Below are 22,672 nucleotides of genomic sequence, written 5' to 3'. Positions count from 1 at the left end.
GGAGTGGTGAAATAGCATTGCCAGTTCCTATTCTTAGAAATCTTCAGTATTACGATTTTTGCTGTGGATTTTTCATATTTGGCTTCTTATGTTGGGTTTCCTTTTCTTTATTATTTATCATAAGAGGATGTTCAGTTTTGTCTAATCCTTTTTCTCCATCAGTTGAGATGATCATCAGTATTTCTCCCTTTATTCATTTACTGTAGGGTATTACATTATTTGAAAATCCTCCTTGTAGTGTTTAAAACATAAGGTGCTGTTGAATTTGATTTGATAGTAGAGTATTTTGGCAAGGATTTTTGCATCAGCATTCATCAGGAATTTTTGCATCAATATTCTCGTTCCTTGTTGTTAAAATATATTAAGAAAAGATCTTAAATAACAGCCTTACTTGATGAATTAAGGTACTAGAAAAAGAACTTACTCCACAGTTAGCAAGAGGAAGGAAATAATAAAGATAGTACAGAGATGAAGAATAGAACTAAAAGAGAGGAAATCAGTGAAACCAAACTGGTCTTTGAAGAAGTCAATAAAATTGACAAATGGGAGTGGTAATAAAGAGAAGACTGAAATTGCTGAAAATAGAAATGAAACTGGAGATATAACACTTATAACACATATGCCAAAATATGTTGATTTCTAAGAAAATAGTATGTACTGTTATCTACATCACCAAATTAAGTAAACTAGAAGATGCGGAGAAATAGCTAGAAACATTAAAACCTATCAGGATCAAATCATTGCATAGACATAAAACTACTAAGAAGATGTCATCAGTAATCAAAAATCTTTGAACAAAGAAAAGCACTGAACTGGATGGTATTACTTGTGAATTCTTTCAAACATTCAAGTGATATGTGTTTGAATGTTAAGTATTTAAATAATACCTTTCTAGCAACGTTCTGAAATTGAAGAGGAGGAAATGTTTGCTATTTGAGTCCAGCATTAGGCTGCTGCTTCAGCCAAAGACTGAAGAAACCTACAGATTAAAAGACACCTATAGACCAGTATCCCTTGTACACAGTGATGCAAAGTAAACAACAAAATACTAACAAAATGAATTCAACAGCATATTAGAAGGATTATACACAGTGATTAAGTGAGTTATTCCTGGAGTATAGGTGTCGTTCAGTGTACAAAAATTCATCAATGTAAGCAAGCTAATAGGGTAAGGGGGAAAAGTACATAATAATCTCAATTTCTGGAGATAAACATTTGATAAAATTCTTTTCAGCATTTTGAGTATACCATCATTCTTGTAGCCTGCAAAGTTTTGCTAGGGAAATTTTTAATAATCATTTATAGGTATGTGACAAGTATGACAAGCCTTTGTATGTGACAAGTCATTTTTCTCTTAGTTCTTTTGAGATTTTCTTTTAGTCTGACTTCTGATTGTTAGGTGTCTAGGCATAAGTGTCTAGTGTGAGTTTTGGAGTTCTTTGTTGAAATTCTCTCTGTGTATTTTCTGGTTTTGTTTATCTGTGTTCTCTTTCAGGTCATTCTGCAGTTTTAAGATATTTGAAAAACATTCTACAGGGTTGGTTGTCTGTTCCTTTGATCAGGCCTTATTTCTCTATTTTTTGGTGTGCTTTATGATTTTTTGTTGTTGAATTAGGGTTCATTGGCGAGAACAGCCAGAGTTGCAGACTTTACTGATTGTGCAGAGGGAAACCATCACCAGTCAGGCCACCTAGATGGAGGATCTCTCAGACCTTCTTAGGCATTCATGTTATTGACTTTGGGGTGCTTTTCTCCTAATGCCTCTGTCAGGGTACTTGGAAATCCCTAGGAAAGCCAGAAATCTGGACCGAAGTTCCACTTCCATTACTTCTGTCCTGGGAGAGGCATCAGTTGGAGCCAAGAATCAGGTAGTATTTCTCTCTTTTACTTTGAGCTGCATTGGGTTGGGGAATGAGCCAGTGTAAATAAAACTCGGTGAAATCTTAAGCTCCTCACAGTTCTCTGTTCTATTATTTAATAACTCTCCTGAGTCTGGAAGCTCTATACTAACCAGTTTCTAGCTGTATCAGAATTGTGTTTTGGTCCACATATTGCTGTTAACTTACTGTCTATATGGGAGAACCAGAGCCTGTAGCTGTCCTTTTGCTGATGTCACTCTTCTAGTATTAACTTTTAACTGAAGAAGAGTGATACTTTTCTAGTCCTGAAAATATGTTGAAATACTGAAGTTTGAATATGAGGGAAAATGCTGTGACCTAAAGGAAATCTAACATTGCTGTTTTGAATTCAGTTCATTTTAAGTGATTGGAATAATAGCTAAATTGTTCTTTAGTGTTTTAGGATGTAATGTCTTTGTAGTGTTGAATTGCTACCTAGACAAAGCCCTGAGACTTTGCAAGAAATAATAGTTCTGATCTGGGAGAAAGGTATTTTATTTGAGGGGAGGGAGATTGATTGCATTGCCACTTTCTTTTCCTTTGCACTGATTGATACTCTTCTGTTGTGAATGACTTATTCCTTTTGCTAGATTACTTAAGATGTGTCTTTAGATAGAGAGGTATGGGCAGATATAAAATGGCAGAGTAGTACAGTTTTAAGATGCTTTAGTTCAGGTAACCTCAAATGTCAAAGAAAATACAAAACAAGGGAAAAATGTGTGAAGAAAAATTTTAAGTAGGACCGCTCCCTCATGTCAGGAAATAGTATTGTTTTAAAGAGAAATAGGATTAATTCTGAGCTTGTATACTTTCTTACATGTGCTTTACCTGTGTTTTGTCCTTTTCCACAAACTTCTTATTTGTGTTTTGGTTAAAGTACTTACTTTCTTAGACCTTTGGGTTTCTAATTGATAGAGCAAATATGACAAAATCTGTGTAACCTCAGAGTTAGGGAAAGCTAAGTGGGGTCTTGGTCCTGGAACAGGTGTCCTCTCTGTTTTCCTCCCCCAAACACTCGTATACATAAAATTTTGACTGCAGTTTTAGACAAACTGCTTTCTTTTCAGAGCCGGCCACGACACTTCCTTAAGTGCGTAGCCTTAAAAATAATTTTGAACACATGATGAGAAACCAGAATGACACTGACATTTTTTCAAGAAATGTGTGCAAAAGGACAGATATTTGTGATTTTCAGTAGGGGAGATTTAAGCACATTTTTGACCAAGAGAAATGGGGCAGCTGAATCTAAGGTCAAGGCCCTTTTACATGTGGTGCATACACAGTGGGATTAGAAGTCCACATAAAGAAGGATAGAGAGTTCATTTTTTTTGAGATGTAAGAAAAAAATTATTTAATTTTTGTTAGTAATAGTTCGCAAAAGATGATAGAATTTCTCCAAGTTTTAAAAATGATCTATATAATATAAAATTTGAATGAGAGTGTCTTGAGTATTGAAAGGCATTAGGTGAAAGATTCTGATCTTCCAGTGACCTTGTGGAAATATGTATATATATGTTTGTTTATGTAATCTGTATGAGTACTTCAGGTGTTTTTTAAATTAATTTTCTTGTTCTGCTAACCTTAGACATCACATTCTCTGTTAACTTGGCTTTTCATTTTATTAACTTAAGAGCAGTATACCTTTAAGTGTTTATATTTTTGCAGTATGTTTAAGGCAAAAACTGATCATTCTCTGGATTCTTTTGTAAGTAAAAAATGTTAACTAAGAACTTTGCATTTTTTTCTGGAATATTACATATAAAGGCTTTATGTAAATTTATTGAATAACAATATTTATAAAAGTTTATCTTTTACTTCTGTCTCTCATTTTTTACAGTCATCTGTTACTGATTGTAGAGGTTGGTGATGTTAACAATATATATGTTAAAATTAGAATGATTCATTATTTATGAATAATTTTTTAATATTTTAAACAAGTATACCTTTTGTTTCCTCTACTTTTAGGTAATGAAATGGTCTCTGCAAGAATGGTCTGTCCTTGAATTGGAAATATTTAAGGCTGATATATCCTGGCTTCATCTCCTATAAGTGAACTGTAATTTCTTCTCTTTCGACAACTAAATAAACAGACAAAATAGCAAAAATCTTTTCTGTGTTGAGTATGACAGCCACTACTCGTGGCTCTCCAGTAGGAGGGAATGACAGCCAGGGCCAGGCTCCTGATGGACAGTCTCAGCCCCCCTTCCAGAATCAGGTAGGACATGAAGGCTGTTTTGTTTTGGGTGCTTTGAATTAGTAAACAATGACAGATATCCTGAGTAATTTGTTAAGTAATCATAAAAAACTATTTTCATTTTAAGTTATACTTAAAATAAGTCACTGAGGCTTTTAGCAACAGGAAAGCTACTTTATATATGCTTGAGAATGTACCTTTTTTTTTAAACATAAGGCTCTGTATGAATGTGAGGGCAAAAGTGTTAAATCAGTCATTTCTCGTTTAGCTATCAACATAGACTCAAGTCAGCTGTTTATGTTCATGTCTCATCTTTGTACTCATGTTTACCTTATACCTCTGACTACGTAATAGAATGTTTAATCTTCAGATTCCATATTTTTAAAATAACCATAGAGGAAATAATATTAGTAAAGAGTTTAATACAGATTTTAGTTATCAGAGTTTTGTGCTGGCTGACAAAATTTTTTTTCCCCCCTTTTCTCCGGAAGAATTTGCATGTGATTAATGTATTAAAACCTTCATTAACTAATTCTTTGATTCTGATATCTAATGGTAATGTATTTATTGTCTTAAGAGGTTAATGCATTTCATTGAATTTTGCAAGAGTTTTGCAAAAGTATTGACTTTCATTTTTGTCCTCCCACTTATTTATTTTTAAATTTTAATAGTCATTCCTTTTGCTTTCTTAGGGTTTAATTTGTTGTTCGTTTTCTAGTTTAGGTAAGTGAACTTTCTAGTTTAGATAAGATGATTGTTCCGCTTTTATTTCAGTTTTTCTGTTCTCTAAAACATGTATTTTGTACTATAAATTTTTGCTACACCATATCCCATGACTTTTGATGTATGTTTGCATTTACTGTTGTTTAGTTAATGTTTTAAAATTTGTGTGGTGATTTCTGTTTGTAATGAATTCTTTATAAACATGATGCTTCATTTGCAAGCAGTTAGAGATTTTCTGGGTAGTTTTTGTCTTGGTTTGTAAATTAATTCCTTTGTGGGTGGAGAGTCTATTCTCTGGTGTCTCACTTGGAAATTTATTGAGGGTTGAAATGTTGCTAAAGATCCCCTGAAGTAAGAAATAGCATCCATTCCAGTATTCTTGCTTGGAAAAATCCCATGGACAGAGGAGCCTGACAGGCTACAGTCTGTGAGGTCACAGAGAGTCAGATAGAACAGAGAGAGAGAGAGAGAGAGAGAGAGAGAGAGAGAGAGACAGTGAGAGACACATCCCTGTGGGGCACGCCCCCCCCGGCCGAACATGTGGTCAATTTCAATTTCTGCTTCTTAAAAAAAGCTGTCTCTTATGTTGTAGCATTTATTGTACATGTCAGTTAAATGCAGTTTCCTCGGTATATTCTGTTCAGTATAGGTATTCTGTTCAATATATTCTGTTCAGTATATATCTTATTTTTGGCCATGTTGGATCTTCATTGGTGTGTGGGCTTTTCTCTACTTGGTGCAAGTGAAGGCTGCCATCTAGTTGTAGTGGGGGGTAGGGTGGTTTCTCATTGTGGTGGCTTCTCCTTGCAGAGCACAGGCTCTAGAGTGCTTCAGTAGTTGCAACACATGGGCTCAGTAGCTGCAGATTCTGGGTCTAAAAAGCAAAGGCTCAGTAACTGGGATATACAGGCTTAGTTGCTGTGCCGCATGTGGGATCTTTCTGATCAGGGATCAAACCCTTGTTTCTTGCATTGACAGGACTCTTCAACACTGAGCCACCGGGAAGCCCTAACCTTGTTTTACTTAGTTTGAAATCTGCTGGGTTTTTTTTTTCCCCAGTAGTTGAGAACTCTGTTTATCTCTCCCTGGGATTGTGGATTTGATCATTCTCCTCTTCTGTGTTATATCAATTTTAGCTACATGCATTTTGAACCAATAAGATGCCTTCACATTGAAAATAGTGACGGGAAGATGGGGGTAATTGAGTCATTAATCTTTACGTTCAGATCTCACGTGTGTAGAGATTTCTTTTTATCTCGAATAATTCTTCTACCTCTAGCTCTCACATATTAATATAGGTATACCACTTTGCCAGGAGAAAGGAAGGTTATTGTATTCTTTTTTAAACAGCGTTCATTGTTTTTGTTATTGTCTTTCATTATTCCCCTGAGTACTACCACTTAAAATTGTTCTTTGTTGCACTTTTTGTTTTTAATGGACTTTTAGAGTCAGGGCAGACTTGAGCAGAAAGTATAGTTTTTTATATCCTGCTTATACTTCCTTCCCACTCCTTGCCTCAATCTTCATTTACCAAAGGTGGTACATTTATTATAATCAGTGAAACTATATAGATAAATCATTATCACAAACCCCATAGTTTACATTATGGTTCACTTGGTCTTTTCTGTATTCTGTCAGTTTTGACAAAGATATCTTAGTATAGTATAATAAGACAGTTTTCACTGCACTAAAATCTGCTTGACCTTTTCATCTCTCCCTTCTCTGAATCCCTGGTGACTACTTGGTCTTTTGATGGTGTTTATTTAATTGCCAAATTGTGTCCAGCTCTTTGTGACCCCATGAACTGTAGTCCTTCAGGTTCTCTGTCCGTGGGATTTTCCAGGCAGGAATACAGGAGTGGGTAGCTATTCCCTTCCCCAGGGAATCTTCCCAACCCAGGGATTGAACCTAAGTCTCCGTATGTTTCCCGTGTTGGCAGGAGGATTTTTTTTTTTTTTTTTTAAATCACTGAGCCTCAAGGGAAGTGCACTTGGTTTTTTACTTGCCTCTATAGTTTTGCCTTTTACAGAATGTGATATAGTTGGAATCATGCAGTGTGTAGTCTTTTCAGATTAACTTTTCACTTTTATATGCATTTAAAGTTCTTTGTCTTCTTATAGCTTAGTAGCTGTTTTTTAAAAAATCACTGTGAAACATTCCATTGTCTGGGTGTTCCACAGATTTTATGTGTTCATTTACTGAGGGACAGCTTGGTTGCTTCCAAGTTTTGGCAATTACAAGTAAAATTATGACTAAACAACAGTGGGATTTTTGTATGGACCTACATTTTTCAGCTTGTTTGAATAAACACTAAGGAGTGTAATTGCTGGATTGTATAATAAAGATATGCTTAGGTTTGTAAAAAGCAAAACAGGGCTGCCAGATGGTTTTATAAGAGGCTGTACTAGCATTTGGCTTTGTCAAGATTGTAGATTTTGCCTATTCAAATGTGTATATTTTGGTATCTCGTTGTTTTAGTTTATAATTCCTTAGTGACTTGTGATGTTAAACATCTTTTCCAGTGGTTTGTTACTACTTGTTATTCCTTTTTGATGAGGTGTTTCTTCAGGTCTTTTGCCTATTTTTGTATCAGGTTGTTTTCTTACTGTTGAATTTGAGGAGTCCCTGGTGACGCAGACGGTAAAGCGTCTGCCTACAATGTGGGAGACCTGGCTTCGATCCCTGGGTCGGGAAGATCCACTGGAGAAGGTAATGGCAACCCACTCCATACTCTTCCCTGGAAAATCCCATGGATGGAGGAGCCTGGTACACTACAGTCTATGGGGCTGCAAAGACTCGGACATGACCAAGCGACTTCACTTTCACTTTCTTTCATTTTTATGTTTTGGATAGCTGTGCTTTATTTTGCAAATATTTTCTCCCATTCTCTGTCCTAGTAACTTGTCTTCTCATTCTCATGACAGTTTCTTTCGTGGGACAGAAATCACTAATTTTAGTGAAGTCAAGCTTGTTTTACTGCCTTTGGTGTTATATCTGAAGTTAGTAGCATCAAACCCAAGGTCACCTAGATATTCTGTTATTTTATCTTCTGAGAGGATTACAGTTTTATATTTTGCATTTAAGTCTGATCCATTTTTGAGTTATTGGTGAGGGTTACAGTCTAGGTTCTGAATTCTTTTTTGTTTTTTCATGTGGCTGTTCATTTGCTGCAACATTATATGTTGTAAGCCTTTCTTTTCACCATTGTTATTATTTTTGTGTTTTTGTCCGTTTGCCAAAGATCAGCTGATTTGCTTGCTGTGGGTCTGTTTCTGTATCTTTTTTCCTTGAACTTTATGTTTGTCTTTGGCAAATGCAGCCTAAAGTTGAATTTTCTTTTTTAAATATTTGTTTCTTTAGCTGCATTAGGTCTTAGTTGCAGCACATGGATTGTTTGTTGCATTCTGTGGGATATTTCATTGCAGTGCACAGACTCAGTAGTTTTTGGCTCACAGGCTTAATTGCCCTGCAGCATGTGGGATCTTCATTCCCTGACCAGGCATTGAACTTGAGTTCCGTACTTAGCAGGGCTGATTTTTAACCATTGAACCACCAGGGAAGTTCCTCAATTTTGCTTTTTGATAAACTCAATCTTTGCCTTTTATTTAGACCATTGTATTTAGACCATTGATGTTTTAACATGATTATTGAAATAGTTGGATAAATACCTTCCATATTTGTTACTCTTTTCTGTTCATTGCTCTTGTCCTTTTATTTGTGTTCCATGTTCCTTCCACCTTTTGTGGTTTTAATGATTCCCATTTTTCTCCTGTTTTAGCATACCATTCATATCTTTTTTTAAAACTTTTTTTTTTTTTTTAAACTTTTTTGGTGGTTGCCTTAGTGTTTGCGGTATATCTTTGTAACTAATCTATACATTCATTGTTATATGGGTGGTTTTAAGTTCTTTGTAATAAATTATTCTTAACTCCTCCTTCTGGTCCTTTATATCATTGATACTGTTGTTTTCATTTTCCCAAATCTAAAATTTGTAAATATATTATTGTTTATATTGAACAAATTAGGAGTTAATGCAAGTAACAGCTAAGATAATTCTTCAGCACTCAAGCCTTCTATATGGTCTCACAGTCACATGTAGCTGCTGCTAAGTCGCTTCAGTCGTGTCCAACTCTGTGCGACCCCATAGATGACAGCCCACCAGGCTCCCTGTCCCTGGGATTCTCCAGGCAAGAACATTGGAATGGGTGGCCCATTTCCTTCTCCAATACATGAAAGTGAAAAGTGAAAATGAACTCACTCAGTCCTGTCTGACTCTTTGCAACCCTATAGACTGTAGCGTACGAGGCTCCTCCATCCATGGGATTTTCCAGGCAAGAGTACTGGAGTGGGTTGCCATTTCCTTCTCCACCATATGTAACTACTGGAGAAAGTTAAGTTGATTCAGGGGATCTTCTCTCCCACATTGCGGGCGTGTTCTTTACCTTCTGAGTCACCAGGGAAGCCCAAGAATACTGGAGTGGGTATCCTTTCCCTTCTGCAGGGAATCTTTCCAGCCCAGGAATTGAACCGGGTGTCCTGCATTGCAGCTGGATTCTTTGGCAGATGAGCTACCAGGGAAGTTGCAAGTTGGTTAGGTTCTAATAAAAAACCTAGTAGGTTAGGCAGTGGTTTCTGAGGATCAGCCCTACTAAGAATAGAATGCTTGAAGAACATATTTCAGAATGGCTACCTTGTCCATCTTATTGGATACACCAGGGAATTTTTTTCCAGTCTTCATTTTGAGAGCTTGATAGGACTTTCTGAAAGTAAAGCTTAGAAAAGGTACTGAGTCCCCTCAAGTTTTGACCCCTTGGAATTTTTAACTCTCAGACTTGCCATATTCAGCTTCTGGCAATTAATCAGTTACAGTTTAGGTTTTCTTACCTCAATACAATAGTACCTCCCCCTACCCCAAGCCACTTTATTCCCAATGAAAAGATTCCAGGACCCTCAGTGAATGCTTGAAACTTGAAGGTGGCATTTCTATGTATATTGATAACTATGTTTTTTCTTAAACATTGACACCAGTGATGGAGTTTAATTTATAAATTAGACACACTCAGAGATTCAGTCAGTTCAGTTGCTCAGTTGTGTCCGACTCTTCGCGACCCCATGAATCGCAGCGCGCCAGGCCTCTCTGTCCATCACCAACTCCCGGAGTTTACTCAGACTCATGTCCATCAAGTCAGTGATGCCATCCAGCCATCTCATCCTCTGTTGGCCCCTTCTCCTCCTGCCACCAATCCCAAGCATCAGGGTCTTTTCTAATGAGTCAGCTCTGAGCATGAGGTGGCCAATGTATTGGAGTTTCAGCTTCATCAGTCCTTCCAATGAACACCCAGGACTTATCTGATTTAGGATGGACTGGTTGGTTCTCCTTGCAGTCCAAGGGACTCTCAAGAGTCTTCTCCAACACCACAGTTCAAAAGCATCAATTCTTCTGCGCTCAGCTTTCTTCACAGTCCAACTCTTAATTACATCCATAGATGAACACTGGAAAAACACGAGTCTTGACTAGACGGACCTTTGTTGACAAAGTAATGTCTCTGTTTTTTAATATACTATCTAGGGTGGTCATAACTTTCCTTCCAAGGAGTAAGCATCTTTTAATTTCATGTCTGCAAGTCACCATCTGCAGTGATTTTGGAGCCCCCCAAAATAAAGTCTGACACTGTTTCCACTGTTTCCCTGTCTGTTTCCCATGAAGTGATGGGACCAGATGCCATGATTTTAGTTTTCTGAATGTTGAGCTTTAAGCCAACTTTTTCACTCTCCTCTTTCACTTTCATCAAGAGGCTTTTTAATTCCTCTTCACTGTCTGCCATAAGGGTGGTGTCATCTGCGTATCTGAGGTTATTGATATTTCTCCCAGCAATCTTGATTCCAGCTTGTGCTTCTTCCAGCCCAGCATTTCTCATGATGTACTCTGCATATAAGTTAAATAAGCAGGGTGACAATATACAGCCTTGACGTACTTCTTTTCCTATTTGGAACCAGTCTGTTGTTCCATGTCCATTTCTATCTATTGCTTCCTGCCCTACATATAGGTTTCTCAAGAGGCAGGTGAGGTGGTCTGGTATCCCCATCTCTTTCAGAATTTTCCACAGTTTATTGTGATCCACAGAGTCAAAAGATTTGGCATAGTCAATAAAGCAGAAATAGATGTTTTCCTGGAACTCTCTTGCTTTTTCAATGATCCAGCGTATGTTGGCAATTTGATCTCTGGTTCCTCTGTCTTTTCTAAAACTAGCTTAACATCTGGAAGTTCATGGTTCATGTATTGCTGAAGCCTGGCTTGGAGAATTTTGAGCATTACTTTACTGCTGTGTGCTGCTACTGCTGCTGCTAAGTCATTTCAGTCCTGTCTGACTCTGCGACCCCATAGACGGCAGCCCACCAGGCTCCCCCATCCCTGGAATTCTCCAGGCAAGAACACTGGAGTGGGTTGCCATTACTAGCGTGTGAGATGAGTGCAATGGTGTGGTAGTTTGAGCATTCTTTGGTATTGCCTTTGTTTGGGATTGGAATGAAAACTGACCTTTTCCAGGCCTGTGGCCACTGCTGAGTTTTCCGAATTTGCTGGCTTATTGAGTGCAGCACTTTCACAGCATCGTCTTTGACGATATGAAATAGCTCAACTGGAATTCCGTCACAAACAATTTGCTTTGTTTGTAGTGATGCTTTCCAAGGCCCACTTGACTTCACATTCCAGGATGTCTGGCTCTAAGAGATTAACAGTAATTAATAATAAAATAGAGCTTTGTAGTAATAGTATGCTATAAGTCATACAAATATGTTCTCAAATATCTTGCACAATGTGATGCTTTTCCCATCTAAATACTCGTGTACTGTGGATTTAACTTTCAGTTTGAGGTGCAGCAGCAGACTTCGGTTGAACTTTTTTCTTCTTCACAGTTTCACATAAATAGAAAATTTATTCATACCATAGGTCCTAGTAATCTCAGCATATGATTTTTTCTTTTCCTTGTTAATTCAAGAACTTAAAATTTTTCACCTAAAGGAAGTACTTTGCAGCTTTCTTTGACATTTCTGAATTTTGCCAGAATCAGTTATCTTGTGCTTGGTTGTCGTAATTAAGTAAAATAAGCGTTGCTTGAGCAGAAGCACTGCATTACAAAAGCAATCTCATAATTGGGACAAATTCATGATACTCTTGTTGAGGGCACAGGGAGGTGGGGCAGGGTCAGCATGGCTTGAGATTTCATCTATTTACTCAGAGTGGCTCACAGTCTAAAACTTTCTGATTACTTATTTTTTGAATTTTTGATTTTATAGATTTAATCTGCAGTTGACTACAGCTAAGTAAAACTTGGAAAACAAAACTGCGGCTAAGGCTATAGCTGCTGGTTTGGTTTCCATGGAGGTTTATGTGTGTGATTTTCTGCTCTGGGTGCTTTGATTCCCTGGGTTCCCCTTACTCTTTTCTTATTTTGTGTTTTGCCATTTTCCCTTTGACCTTAATTCTTTCTCAATCTGAGAATGGTTGTTGATTTTCATTTTATTCAGCTCTTTTATTTTTTAGATATTTTCCCCCTTTTTTGAAGTCTAACCAATCTACCGTGTTGTGTTAGTTACAAGTGTATAGCAGTGTTCAGCTCTTTCAGTTGTTAAGAAGGAGTAACAGCTTACAAGCTCCTTACTAGTTGTATTGTAAAGCAAAAGTTTTTTCCTGTACTTCTTTCTTTCTTCTCAGGTTCTTGTTTTTAAGCATCTATATTTTATGTAGCCTTTTGGCTAAGTTCTTTCCTTTCTTCTTTTTTTGTAACTTGAAGTAACAAGCACCCATTTTGTCAGAGTTTTGGTGCATGAAGATTTTGGGAATGATTTAGCCAAATGGTTCTGTCTTAGTATCTTGTGGTTTTAGTCAGCCTGTCACCTTGGATTACATTATTCTGAAGATTTGATATTTAGGTTTGGGGACTTCTTTCCACATGGCTCTCTCAGATGTCTGTTGCCTGGAGGCCTCAGTTTCTTACCTTTCATGGTCCTTTGCATCTCTGTACAGTAGTCTTCAGATGTGTGATTAAGAGTTTTTAGGACCTGGTATGTAACTTGTAACAGAAAGATTGCCCTAAGAGAGGAGGAGGAGGAAGTCATGATGACTTCTTCATGTAGTCTCAGAAGTCTCTGTCTCTTCTCTGTCTCTTTGTATAAAGATTTGGAATTAAGAAGGCTCAGTGTGATTATACTGTTTGGCAGCAACTATTACAGAACTTGTGTTCTGTAACTCATCAGGTTATTTCATGTAGTATTATATAGCCATTAATTCACTCTTATAAGATTCTTAATTATGTGGAAAAATTCTCATAGATTGACAGGAAAAGAGAAGCAATGTGATCTCCATTTTATCAAGTATTTACAGATATATGTTGACAATTAAAAATATGTATTTTTCATCTAACCTGTGTTGGCATCTGAACTGCTATGTATAGTACACATACTATAAAAATTTAAATCTGTAATATTTCATTTTAAGACCTCATCACCTGATTCTTCCAATGAGAATTCCCCAGCAACTCCTCCAGATGAACAAGGTCAAGGTGATGCTCCACAACAACATGAAGATGAAGAACCTGCATTTCCTCATGCTGACCTGGCAAAGTTGGATGACATGATCAACCGGTAAGGTCATTGTTTTTTTGGGGTGGAGGAGGCGGTGCTTTTTGTTTTTTTGAGGGTTTTTTGTTTGTTTAGGTTTTTTAAATTTATTTTATTGAGGCATGATTGATTTACATTGTTGTGTTAATTTCTTCTTTACCACAAAGCAAGTCCATTGTACATCTATATTTTTCATCTTCTTTTCCATTGTAGTTTGTCACAGGATATTGGATACAGTTTACTTGAAAATAGGATCTTGTTGAGATGATTCAAGCATGTTGCATTTATTGGGCACTTCTATTATTACACTGTAATATATAATGAAATAATTATACAGCTCTCCATAATGCAGTATCCGTGGCAACCCTGAACTTGTTTTCCTGCAATTAGACAGTCCCATCTGGGGATGATGGGAGACAGTGACTCCTGAAGTGTCTTGCTTACGTCCAGTTTACTCCATACTCTTTTTGTTTTGGTTGCTCTCACTGTACAAAGAGAAAGGATGTTGGAAATGGAGGCAGGCTTTTGGGTACTTTTGTGACAATCTTAGGATATTCCACCTTGACTTTAATTCAGAATGTATGGAGATTTGAAGTTGTCTCAAAAATACTTTAAAGGCCACTGTCATTTGTTATCTTAAGCTGTTGGTCTTCCTCTAGCATGGACAAAGTTGATTCACCCGGCTTTTTCACAGATGGGTCTTGGGTCCATTCCTTCCCATCTTGTGGGTCTTTTGTGGTTGGAAAGTAATACTCAGACTCCTTTGAAAGCTGAGATAGGAGATCAGGTATTAGCTGGGTTAAAGCTGTCTCAGTCTCTTTCAAAATCTCTGCTAATGTTAGAAATGTGTCAAAATTCCTAATGTTCACTCACTGTCGCCATGATTTTAGTCTGTTTTTAACACAACTACTTTAACTACTGACTTGAGCACAGTTGAAGTGACAGAATGAGTTCATTGATCAGATTGAACATGTCACACAAGTGAAAAGTTTTGTGACCCATTCTGTGTCACAAAAATGGCTGCCATTGGTGACAGTTTTCTAAAAGAAATAACTGGAGTGGCGCTCATAACCGAAAAACTCTGGTTTATTGACCTGCCTTTAGAAAGCAATGTCACTTCTTTGTATAAGAGAAGAGATACGTGCTTTGCAATATATAAGAGAAGAGATATGTGCTTTGCATTGATCTCCTCACAGAGCTGAGTCAACAGGCTTGAGTTAAGGGCATGTTGTTTAGTGCAGTTGATCATTTAATCACATCCTGTGTAACTTTATGTTTAAGTGACATTTTTCAGGTACCCAGCATTTCTGTAAGGATAATACTTTGTAGACACACTCAGAAGGAACCTCTTTGACAAAGGAGTGAAACCAGAAAGCAGACCAGTCATGGCAGCTTCTCCATCTGTGCATATACCAATACAAAATGACCCATTCCATTTTCCTGATATGTAGTTAAAAACTTGAATAGTTCTGCATCTGTACTGTTGGCTGGCAGCAGAAGTGCACACAACATATCCTCTTGGCTTGTCAACAAAGGAAGACTTGTCAACCTGGATTGTGTACCATCGTGACTCATTAATCCTCTCTAACTGTTGTGCCTCAGTATCCTCTGCTGTTTCATCAGTTTGTCTAGTTATGGTGCTAGCCAAAAGAGGAATATGTGGCACATTTTGAACTGCAGCTTCTAAAAGTTCAAGGCCAGTGTCTTTAGCAGCAGGCAGGATCAACCGCTCACTGACAATAAAGGGCTTCTAAGCTTTAGCAATGCAGTTAGCCAATAAGAATGATGCTGTTAGTGCAGACATATTCAGTGAAGTGGTGTCCTTCAGTAGTTGCTTTTGTTCTTTGTTCACCTTATTTTACTTTTGAAAAATTCTAGCAGCTTGTCTTCTAATGCAGGGTGCTTGGTCTCCATGTAGTGATGCAGTTTTGAAGATCTCATTACTTTAATGGATAGCTGGTTGCCACATATTATGCATAGTGGGCTTGGAGAATGTGAATCACCTGTTGCAATGAACATGTAATTTAAGTAGGACTCTTGATATTTCCCCTGTGTTGGCAGCCTTAGAGTCTTCTGCTATCTCATCACTGGGTCTTCACCCCTTTCAAAGAAGCTCTTCAGAGACATTTATTTTTTACTCACTGTGGCTAGGTTAGCTTGTGGTCTTATGAAAAGTGCAGTCGAGACAGGTGCATGGTACACAGGTGCCCCCCGAGAAAGGGGCAGGGCTGAAAGTGTTAGCTAAAATACTGGGAGGCCACATGTGGACTAAAACAAGTGTGGGATTCATGTTAAAGCCTCCCACCCCGTGCAGCTTAATTGTCACTTGCCACTCGCTGATGGTCTTTTGGTATGACTCTGCAAGCATGAGAGTCATGATCTCTGTGCAGTCAAATCTCTCTGCTAATGATAATTAGTATTTGCAGCCACTCCCCAGCCCACCTCAGCTCAGCCTCAGATCATCAGGCGTTGGGTACTCACAAAGAGCTCGCAACCCTGATGCCTTGAATGTGCAGTTCACAGTAGAGTTCGAACTCCTATGAGAATCTCCTGCCAGTGCTCAAATAACAGGAAGTGGAGCTCAGGCAGCAATGTGAGCTGTAGAGAGGGGCTGTAAGTATGAATGAAGCTTCACTCTCACCCACTGCTCACCTCTGTATGCAGCAGAGGGACCCCTGCTTTAGGAGAAGTAGTGAGTTAGTAGTAGATATATTCTTGGATGACTGAGCTTTTTTGATAGTTGAGAAACCTAGCTGGATATGGTGGTATCTGCATAATTGCTTTGATGTTGAAGTGTACTTACAGCATAAAGTCTTGGAGAACATATAATTCATATAATCTTCAGGAAGGGTTGATAAATTGTTGAGGTGAATTGAGAAACCAGCCATATTTCTTTCTCCTCATTTCTTTTGTTGTGAAGAAGACACAAAAGAAAAATGCTGTCAGACTGTTTCTTCTTACTAGTAAACCAGAACCACAAAGCAGCACTTTTTCTTACTATAACAATGATTATATAATTAATTAATATTTTTAGCTGTCACCTGTGAAAGTTATTAAATGAATTCTCCCTTAATGTTATGTCTGAATTTTGATAGTGCTTTAAAAAATTGTGTTTGTAATGTAGTAGCACTAGGCATGTAATTTGCCAAACTCTTTTAAATTGTATGGTGAATATATAATACAGTCAGAGTTTTTAAACTTTTTCTTAGTAAAGTAATTACAACAGGTAAATTAAAGTTATTTATGATATTTTACTTGGGCTCAACAACTGCAGCATTTTAAAGTTCTGTAATAATTTTTAGGCCTCGTTGGGTGGTTCCAGTTTTGCCAAAAGGGGAATTAGAAGTGCTTTTAGAAGCTGCTATTGATCTTAGTAAAAAAGGTGAGTTTGTATTTTATGGTATTTTTCATTATGCATGCTATTATACATATTTTCACACTGTTCTTGATGACTTAGCTTTTCTTGGTTACAAAATTCTACATTACTCTAGATATGACTAAACTTCCCGGTAGAACTTACAGATATTAAACTGAGAGCAATCATTCATGGAAACATTTGGATAAGCTTTAAGGACCTTAAGACCTTTATTTATTTATTTATTTTAAGACCTTTAAAATTGAATTCAGAATTTTGTGATTATTCATATTTCTAAGGACAAGCTCTTTTTTCCCCCTCATATTTGTAAAGAGGTTGTCACTCAAAAGTTAGAAACATTTTCTAGCACGTGTGTGTGCTTAGTTGCTCAGTCATGTCCAATTGTTTGCAATCATATGGACTGTAGCCCTCCAGGCTCCTTTGTGCATGGGGATTCTCCAGGAAAGAATACTGGAATGGATTGAATGCCATGATTGATGGCAATTGATTCCAGGGAATCTTCCCAACCCAGGGATTGGACCCAGGTCTCCAACATTGCAGGTGGATTTTTATCATCTGAGCCATCAGGGAATCCCAAGAATAGGACTGGGTAGTCTATCCCTTCTCCAGGGGATTCTTTCTGATCCAGGAATCAAACCAGGGTCTTCTGCACTGCAGGCGGATTCTTTACCAGCTGAGCAACCAGGGTAGCCTGTGAAAGAGCAAACGTTCTAGTATATCTTGTAATTTAGAAGTACTGTAAGGCCATGTGACTTCAGTTATTTTTGTGGACTTTGTTTTGTACCTAAGCCATTAATATTTGAGAAGTACGTTAAATTTGCAAATAAATTCAGTAAAATGTATTTTATGTTGCATTTTGAGTCATTTAGTAAAAAAGCCTGTGAAAGCAAAGGAAATGCTAATGGACACCCCATCTGTTATTGTCTTTGTAATAAACTGTCAAGATAGTATATTTGAATTTTTTTTAAAAGACAAAAGTTTTTTCTGAGAAAGAAAAATGGTCTTAAGAAATAAAGATTGCCTGAGTGTTTGTGTTAGTTTTAAAGCAATTAACAAAATCTCTTAACCCAGATATAAAAATTTTCTGCTGCAATTCATTATTTTTCAGTGACTTTGCTCAAAAACAATAGCTGAGTTCTAGTAGCAGTTGACTGATTTTTGTTGTATATTCTACTTACTTACAGCCTTTAAGGCTAAAACAAAGTATAGTAGCATTATGTTTTCTGAGTCATCCAATGAAGATTTGACGTCAACTCTTCAGAGATATATTTACTAAGTATAATGTTTTAGGCCCATTTTTAACATCTGTGGTACCTTGGGAAATCTCTCTGACTCCATAGCAAAAGTGGTAATTTTATCTTCACAGCAGCTATCCTAAACATTTAATAGATGTTTTTTTGTTTTTTTTTTAAGATTGTACAAACATAGTCTGATGTCTAGGAAAATATCTTTTACCATATTAAAAATGTTTCTCCTTTTTTATCAACACTGTGGTTAGTTTGCATTGTATTTATTTATTGAAGGGCTTATTTGTTCTAGGTCCTAGCAATATTAGATGAATAAAAACTGGAAATGCTATTTTGTTTAGTAGCATTCAGTGAGTGTGTATCATTTTTTTCTTCTCTTGTTTGTGGGGTCATGGTTAGTGTGACACGAAATCTACATTTTTGTGGGAAATCAGGGTTTAGCTCACATTAATTTATCAATAAATAATCAAAAGCACAATATACTTTATTGTGTTAAATCAGTATTTCTGGGTTGTCAAGAATTACAAGTCTTATTTTTGTGATGGATGCATATGAGTTTGTTCTATTAAATTACATGAAGTTAAAAAAGAAGATGCTTTAGATTTCAGAACACAAAAGAACTAAATTAGAAGTACAAGACAGGATTCATCTTTTCAATTTGATTATAAACAGTTTATAGCGAAATGAAAATTTTAAATGATTATTATTTAAAAGTTTTGAGCTACATTTTCAGTAAGTGAATAGAGTGGTGTTCTTTGTTTTAACAAAGTGTAGTATTGTATTTCAGAGCACTTTGATTAATTTGATGTAGTTTTACATTCATTAATTTGATGTGGTTTAATACAGCTCAGCATTTCTGAAGTTTACTGAGTTTATTAATACTTAATTTTCCTGGTGCACTGGGATGACCCAGAGGGATGGGATGGGGAGGGAGGTGGGAGGGGAGTTCAGGATGGGGAACACATGTAAATCCATGACTGATCCATGTCAATGTATGGCAAAAACCACTGCAATATTGTAAAGTAATTAGCCTCCAACTAAGACAAATAATTGGAAAAAAAATAAAATCCTTATTTGCGTGCATGCAAAAAAAAATACTTTTTCAGAGTTGCATGTTTTTAGTGTAAATAAGTTATCTTTTAACCTCTTTCAATAATTCAGTGTCTTGTTTCAAAAGCTACAATACTATTTTTCATTTGGAACTAAAATAGTTTATTTTTAATGATGTATTGGCCAGAGAAATTTTTACTTTGTGTCATGCTTAATTTTTCACCTTTTCTAGGTCTTGATGTTAAAAGTGAGGCATGTCAACGTTTTTTCCGAGATGGGCTAACAATGTCTTTCACTAAAATCCTTATGGATGAAGCAGTGAGTGGCTGGAAGTTTGAAATTCATGTGAGTCTTATCCTTTACATTGGAGACTGAAGTCTTGTTTATGTGGTGGTCCCTGTGGGTTTTTCTTTGGAAAACATTACTGTGAATAATGTATCAGGTCTACTGATATATTTAATAGCCTTAAAAGTCTTTAAGAATGAGCTTGACATTTTGAGTTATGAAAACTTCGTTTTATCTATTCCCTGGAACCCCTGTGCCTGTGACTTTATGCAGGGTACTGTATTTCATAAAATGTTTGTTGGTTGATTAGAAGAGTCCTTCTAATTTATGTACTAGTAAGAAAGAAAAGTACTCCAGATGGGGAATATAATAGGAGACCCCTCGTATAGCTGGATAGCAAAAGGTGTGTTAGATTTCATTGCATATGTAGCTGATAAACTACAGCAGAAGTGACAGTCGTGGTATCTTGCACAGTTTGACCTTTGCAGTTAGTAGAGAGAAAGAAAGTCTTCACTGGAAATTTGAATAACTAGTATTCCTGCAAGTTTGTGATTTGACTTCAAATTCACTTCTAATAAAAAAATTCAAAAGGAATTTGAAGTATTTTCAGATTGGTCATGTATTGAAGTGACTGGCATCAGGAAACACAAATTCTCTAAGGCAGTATCTTCAGTCTAGGACAAAAGTAATTCTTGCTACTGTTAATTTTAAGATACCTTTGTATTCCAGAGATTTTGAAAGTGTTAAAGGTTTGCATCTTAGTAGAAGCATTGACGCACTGTAATTAGTCCATACCTCTCTTCATTTTTGAAATGGAATTAATCAAAAGTTGTGAGGTAAACATACTTTTTCTGAGCTTCAACCTAGAAAGCAGAACTTGGACATTTTGCAGAAATGATTTTGACATAATTATAAATGCTTACATTTTCTGATTTCACATGTGAATTTTTAGTTACAGAAGTGTACATTTTGGAGATGATCTCTGACTTTTTAATTGAGGCTTAGATTACATGTCTTTATATCTGTTAATTTACAGTGACTTAAGATATTTGAATTTTGGAATGACTGACTATAGAGTATGAACTCCAAAAAAAGAAAAGTATAAATTGTTTCCTGTGCACATGGAACAGAAATAGACAACCTCTGGGGCATTTGTAACCCTTTTGAAACAGCTTTGAAATGGGTAAAATACAATTATGAAGTAAATAACTATGAATTTGTTTTACTGATATGTCAGTTTGATCTCAGTGTTTATAAAATTGACTAAAATTCATATCATCAGTATATAAAATGTTGTGAGATCATTAACAAGATTTTAATCTTTCTGTGTTTGAAATTTCTGTTTTCTCTTTCTAAATCAATCCCTCCACCCCCAATATAAACAGAGGTGCATTATTAACAATACCCATCGCCTAGTGGAACTTTGTGTGGCCAAGTTGTCCCAAGACTGGTTTCCACTTCTAGAACTTCTCGCCATGGCCTTAAATCCTCATTGCAAATTTCATATTTACAACGGTACACGTCCTTGTGAATCAGTTTCCACAAGTGCTCATTCACCTGAAGATGAATTATTTGCTCGTTCCTCAGATCCTCGATCACCAAAAGTGTGTTGGTTTGTTAATTTCAAAATTAAATATTAAAATTGTTCTGTTTTATCTTAGCACTCCAGTGGCATTAATCTCCTTAGTTTTGTTTTGTTATATGTAGATCTCTGATTAAAGACAAATTATTTAATGTGAATTATTGAGTTATTACTGTTGAACTCATAGCCAGCTGTACTAAATGTAATTTTATGCTTGAACAAAGCTTAATTTTTATTTATTTGTTGATGAAGATGCTCATAGTAGTCTAATCTATGTTTCCCCGCATAGCAGTGATTCAGTGCTTTCTACTTTAGAGGACATAAATAACTTCCATAAATGATGAACATTAACCACACCTTGTTTGTACTTACATATATATATTTTGTACTTAATATATATTTAACAATTGAAAACATTTAAGTAAAGAATATGTTAACACTGACTTTCTGAGCTCTGTTATTTTGCTTTCATACTTTTTTTTTTTAAACAATGCATTCAGTTTCTTAGAAAATGTTAGCATTGATGAGCATCTGACTTTTGAGTCGAGTAAATAATCTTTTAATCTGTCCTTATTTTATAGGGAATATATCATTTCCTTTATATTAACCCAAATTATAGCCAGTTTCAAGGAGACAGGGTGGGAAAAAACAGGAGTTAATTATATGTCAGTAGAGATAAGAAAAACAGGCAAAAGCACAGAACCAGTAGACCTGGTTAGGGAAGTAGGCTCTTAGGGACTTATATATATGTCTGTTCTCATGTCTGAGCGACTAAACTGAACTGAAGTGATTCTCATGTGTTAGTGGCTTAAGCATTACCTTAATGGCCTTTTAATGTCTCAAAAGGCTATTTGACTATTATAAATAAATTTGAATATTTATTTTAATTAATGTTTAAATATATGGAAGACATTAGTGTTAGAAACCACAGGACATATCTTTGGTGTGCATATGTATGTGGTCATGCTCATTAAAATAAGAGTATAAAATTAATGCAAAACAATACAGAATCCCTATAAAATGACATGCAGTCTCTAGGTAGAGTTAGCTTCATTTTTCTTTTAGCAATTTTGGATGTCTCGCATTTCTTTTTCTTGCTTAATGTCTATGGCTAGGACTTCAGTGATATGTTGAACAAATTTAATGAAAACAAACATCGCTGTTTGTTCCTGAACTTGGAGGAAAAGCTTTCAGTATTTCACCATTGAGCTTCATCTTTTCTCTGGGTTTTTCAGTTCAGTTCAGTCGCTTAGTCACATCCGACTCTTTACAACCCCATGAATTGCAGCACGCCAGGCCTCCCTGTCCATCACTAACTCCCGGAGTTTACTCAAACTCATGTCCGTCGAGTTGGTGATGCCATCCAGCCGTCTCATCCTCTGTCATCCCCTTCTCCTCCTGCCCCCAATCCCTCCCAGCATCAGGGTCTTTTCCAGTGGAGTCAACTCTTCGCATGAGGTGGCCAATGTATTGGAGTTTCAGCTTCAGAATCAGTCCTTCCAATGAACACCTTCAGTCAGTCCTTCCAATGACCACCCAGGACTGATTTCCTTTAGGATGGACTGGTTGGACCTCCTTGCAGTCCAAGGGACTCACAAGAGTCTTCTCCAACACCACAGTTCAAAAGCATCAATTTTTCAGTGCCCAGCTTTCTTCACAGCCCAACTCTCACATCCACACGTGACCACTGGAAAAACC

General features: G+C 36.6%; 1 protein-coding gene across 4 annotated transcripts in view; it reads left to right on the top strand.

Annotated features, from left to right (window-relative positions):
• LOC133051956 (probable ubiquitin carboxyl-terminal hydrolase FAF-X) overlaps positions 1–22,672 on the top strand; it is a 144,016-nt gene that overhangs the window by 21,669 nt on the left and 99,675 nt on the right. For 2 of the 4 annotated variants that reach the window (XM_061136635.1, XM_061136633.1), the window contains exons 2-6: positions 3,864–4,113; positions 13,313–13,458; positions 16,737–16,816; positions 19,340–19,452; positions 20,778–20,996. In XM_061136635.1, coding sequence (XP_060992618.1) covers positions 4,021–4,113; positions 13,313–13,458; positions 16,737–16,816; positions 19,340–19,452; positions 20,778–20,996 — 651 coding nt within the window. In that variant the 5' untranslated portion in view covers positions 3,864–4,020. Of the gene's footprint in view, positions 1–1,770; positions 1,869–3,863; positions 4,114–13,312; positions 13,459–16,736; positions 16,817–19,339; positions 19,453–20,777; positions 20,997–22,672 lie in introns of all 4 variants that reach the window. The other 2 variants (XM_061136634.1, XM_061136636.1) reach the window with 2 other exon arrangements.

Source organism: Dama dama, chromosome X (assembly GCF_033118175.1).
Source record: "Dama dama isolate Ldn47 chromosome X, ASM3311817v1, whole genome shotgun sequence".
NCBI lineage: Eukaryota > Metazoa > Chordata > Mammalia > Artiodactyla > Cervidae > Dama > Dama dama.
The sequence above is the reverse complement of the archived record's forward strand: the minus strand, read 5'-3'. Positions and strand labels throughout refer to the sequence as shown.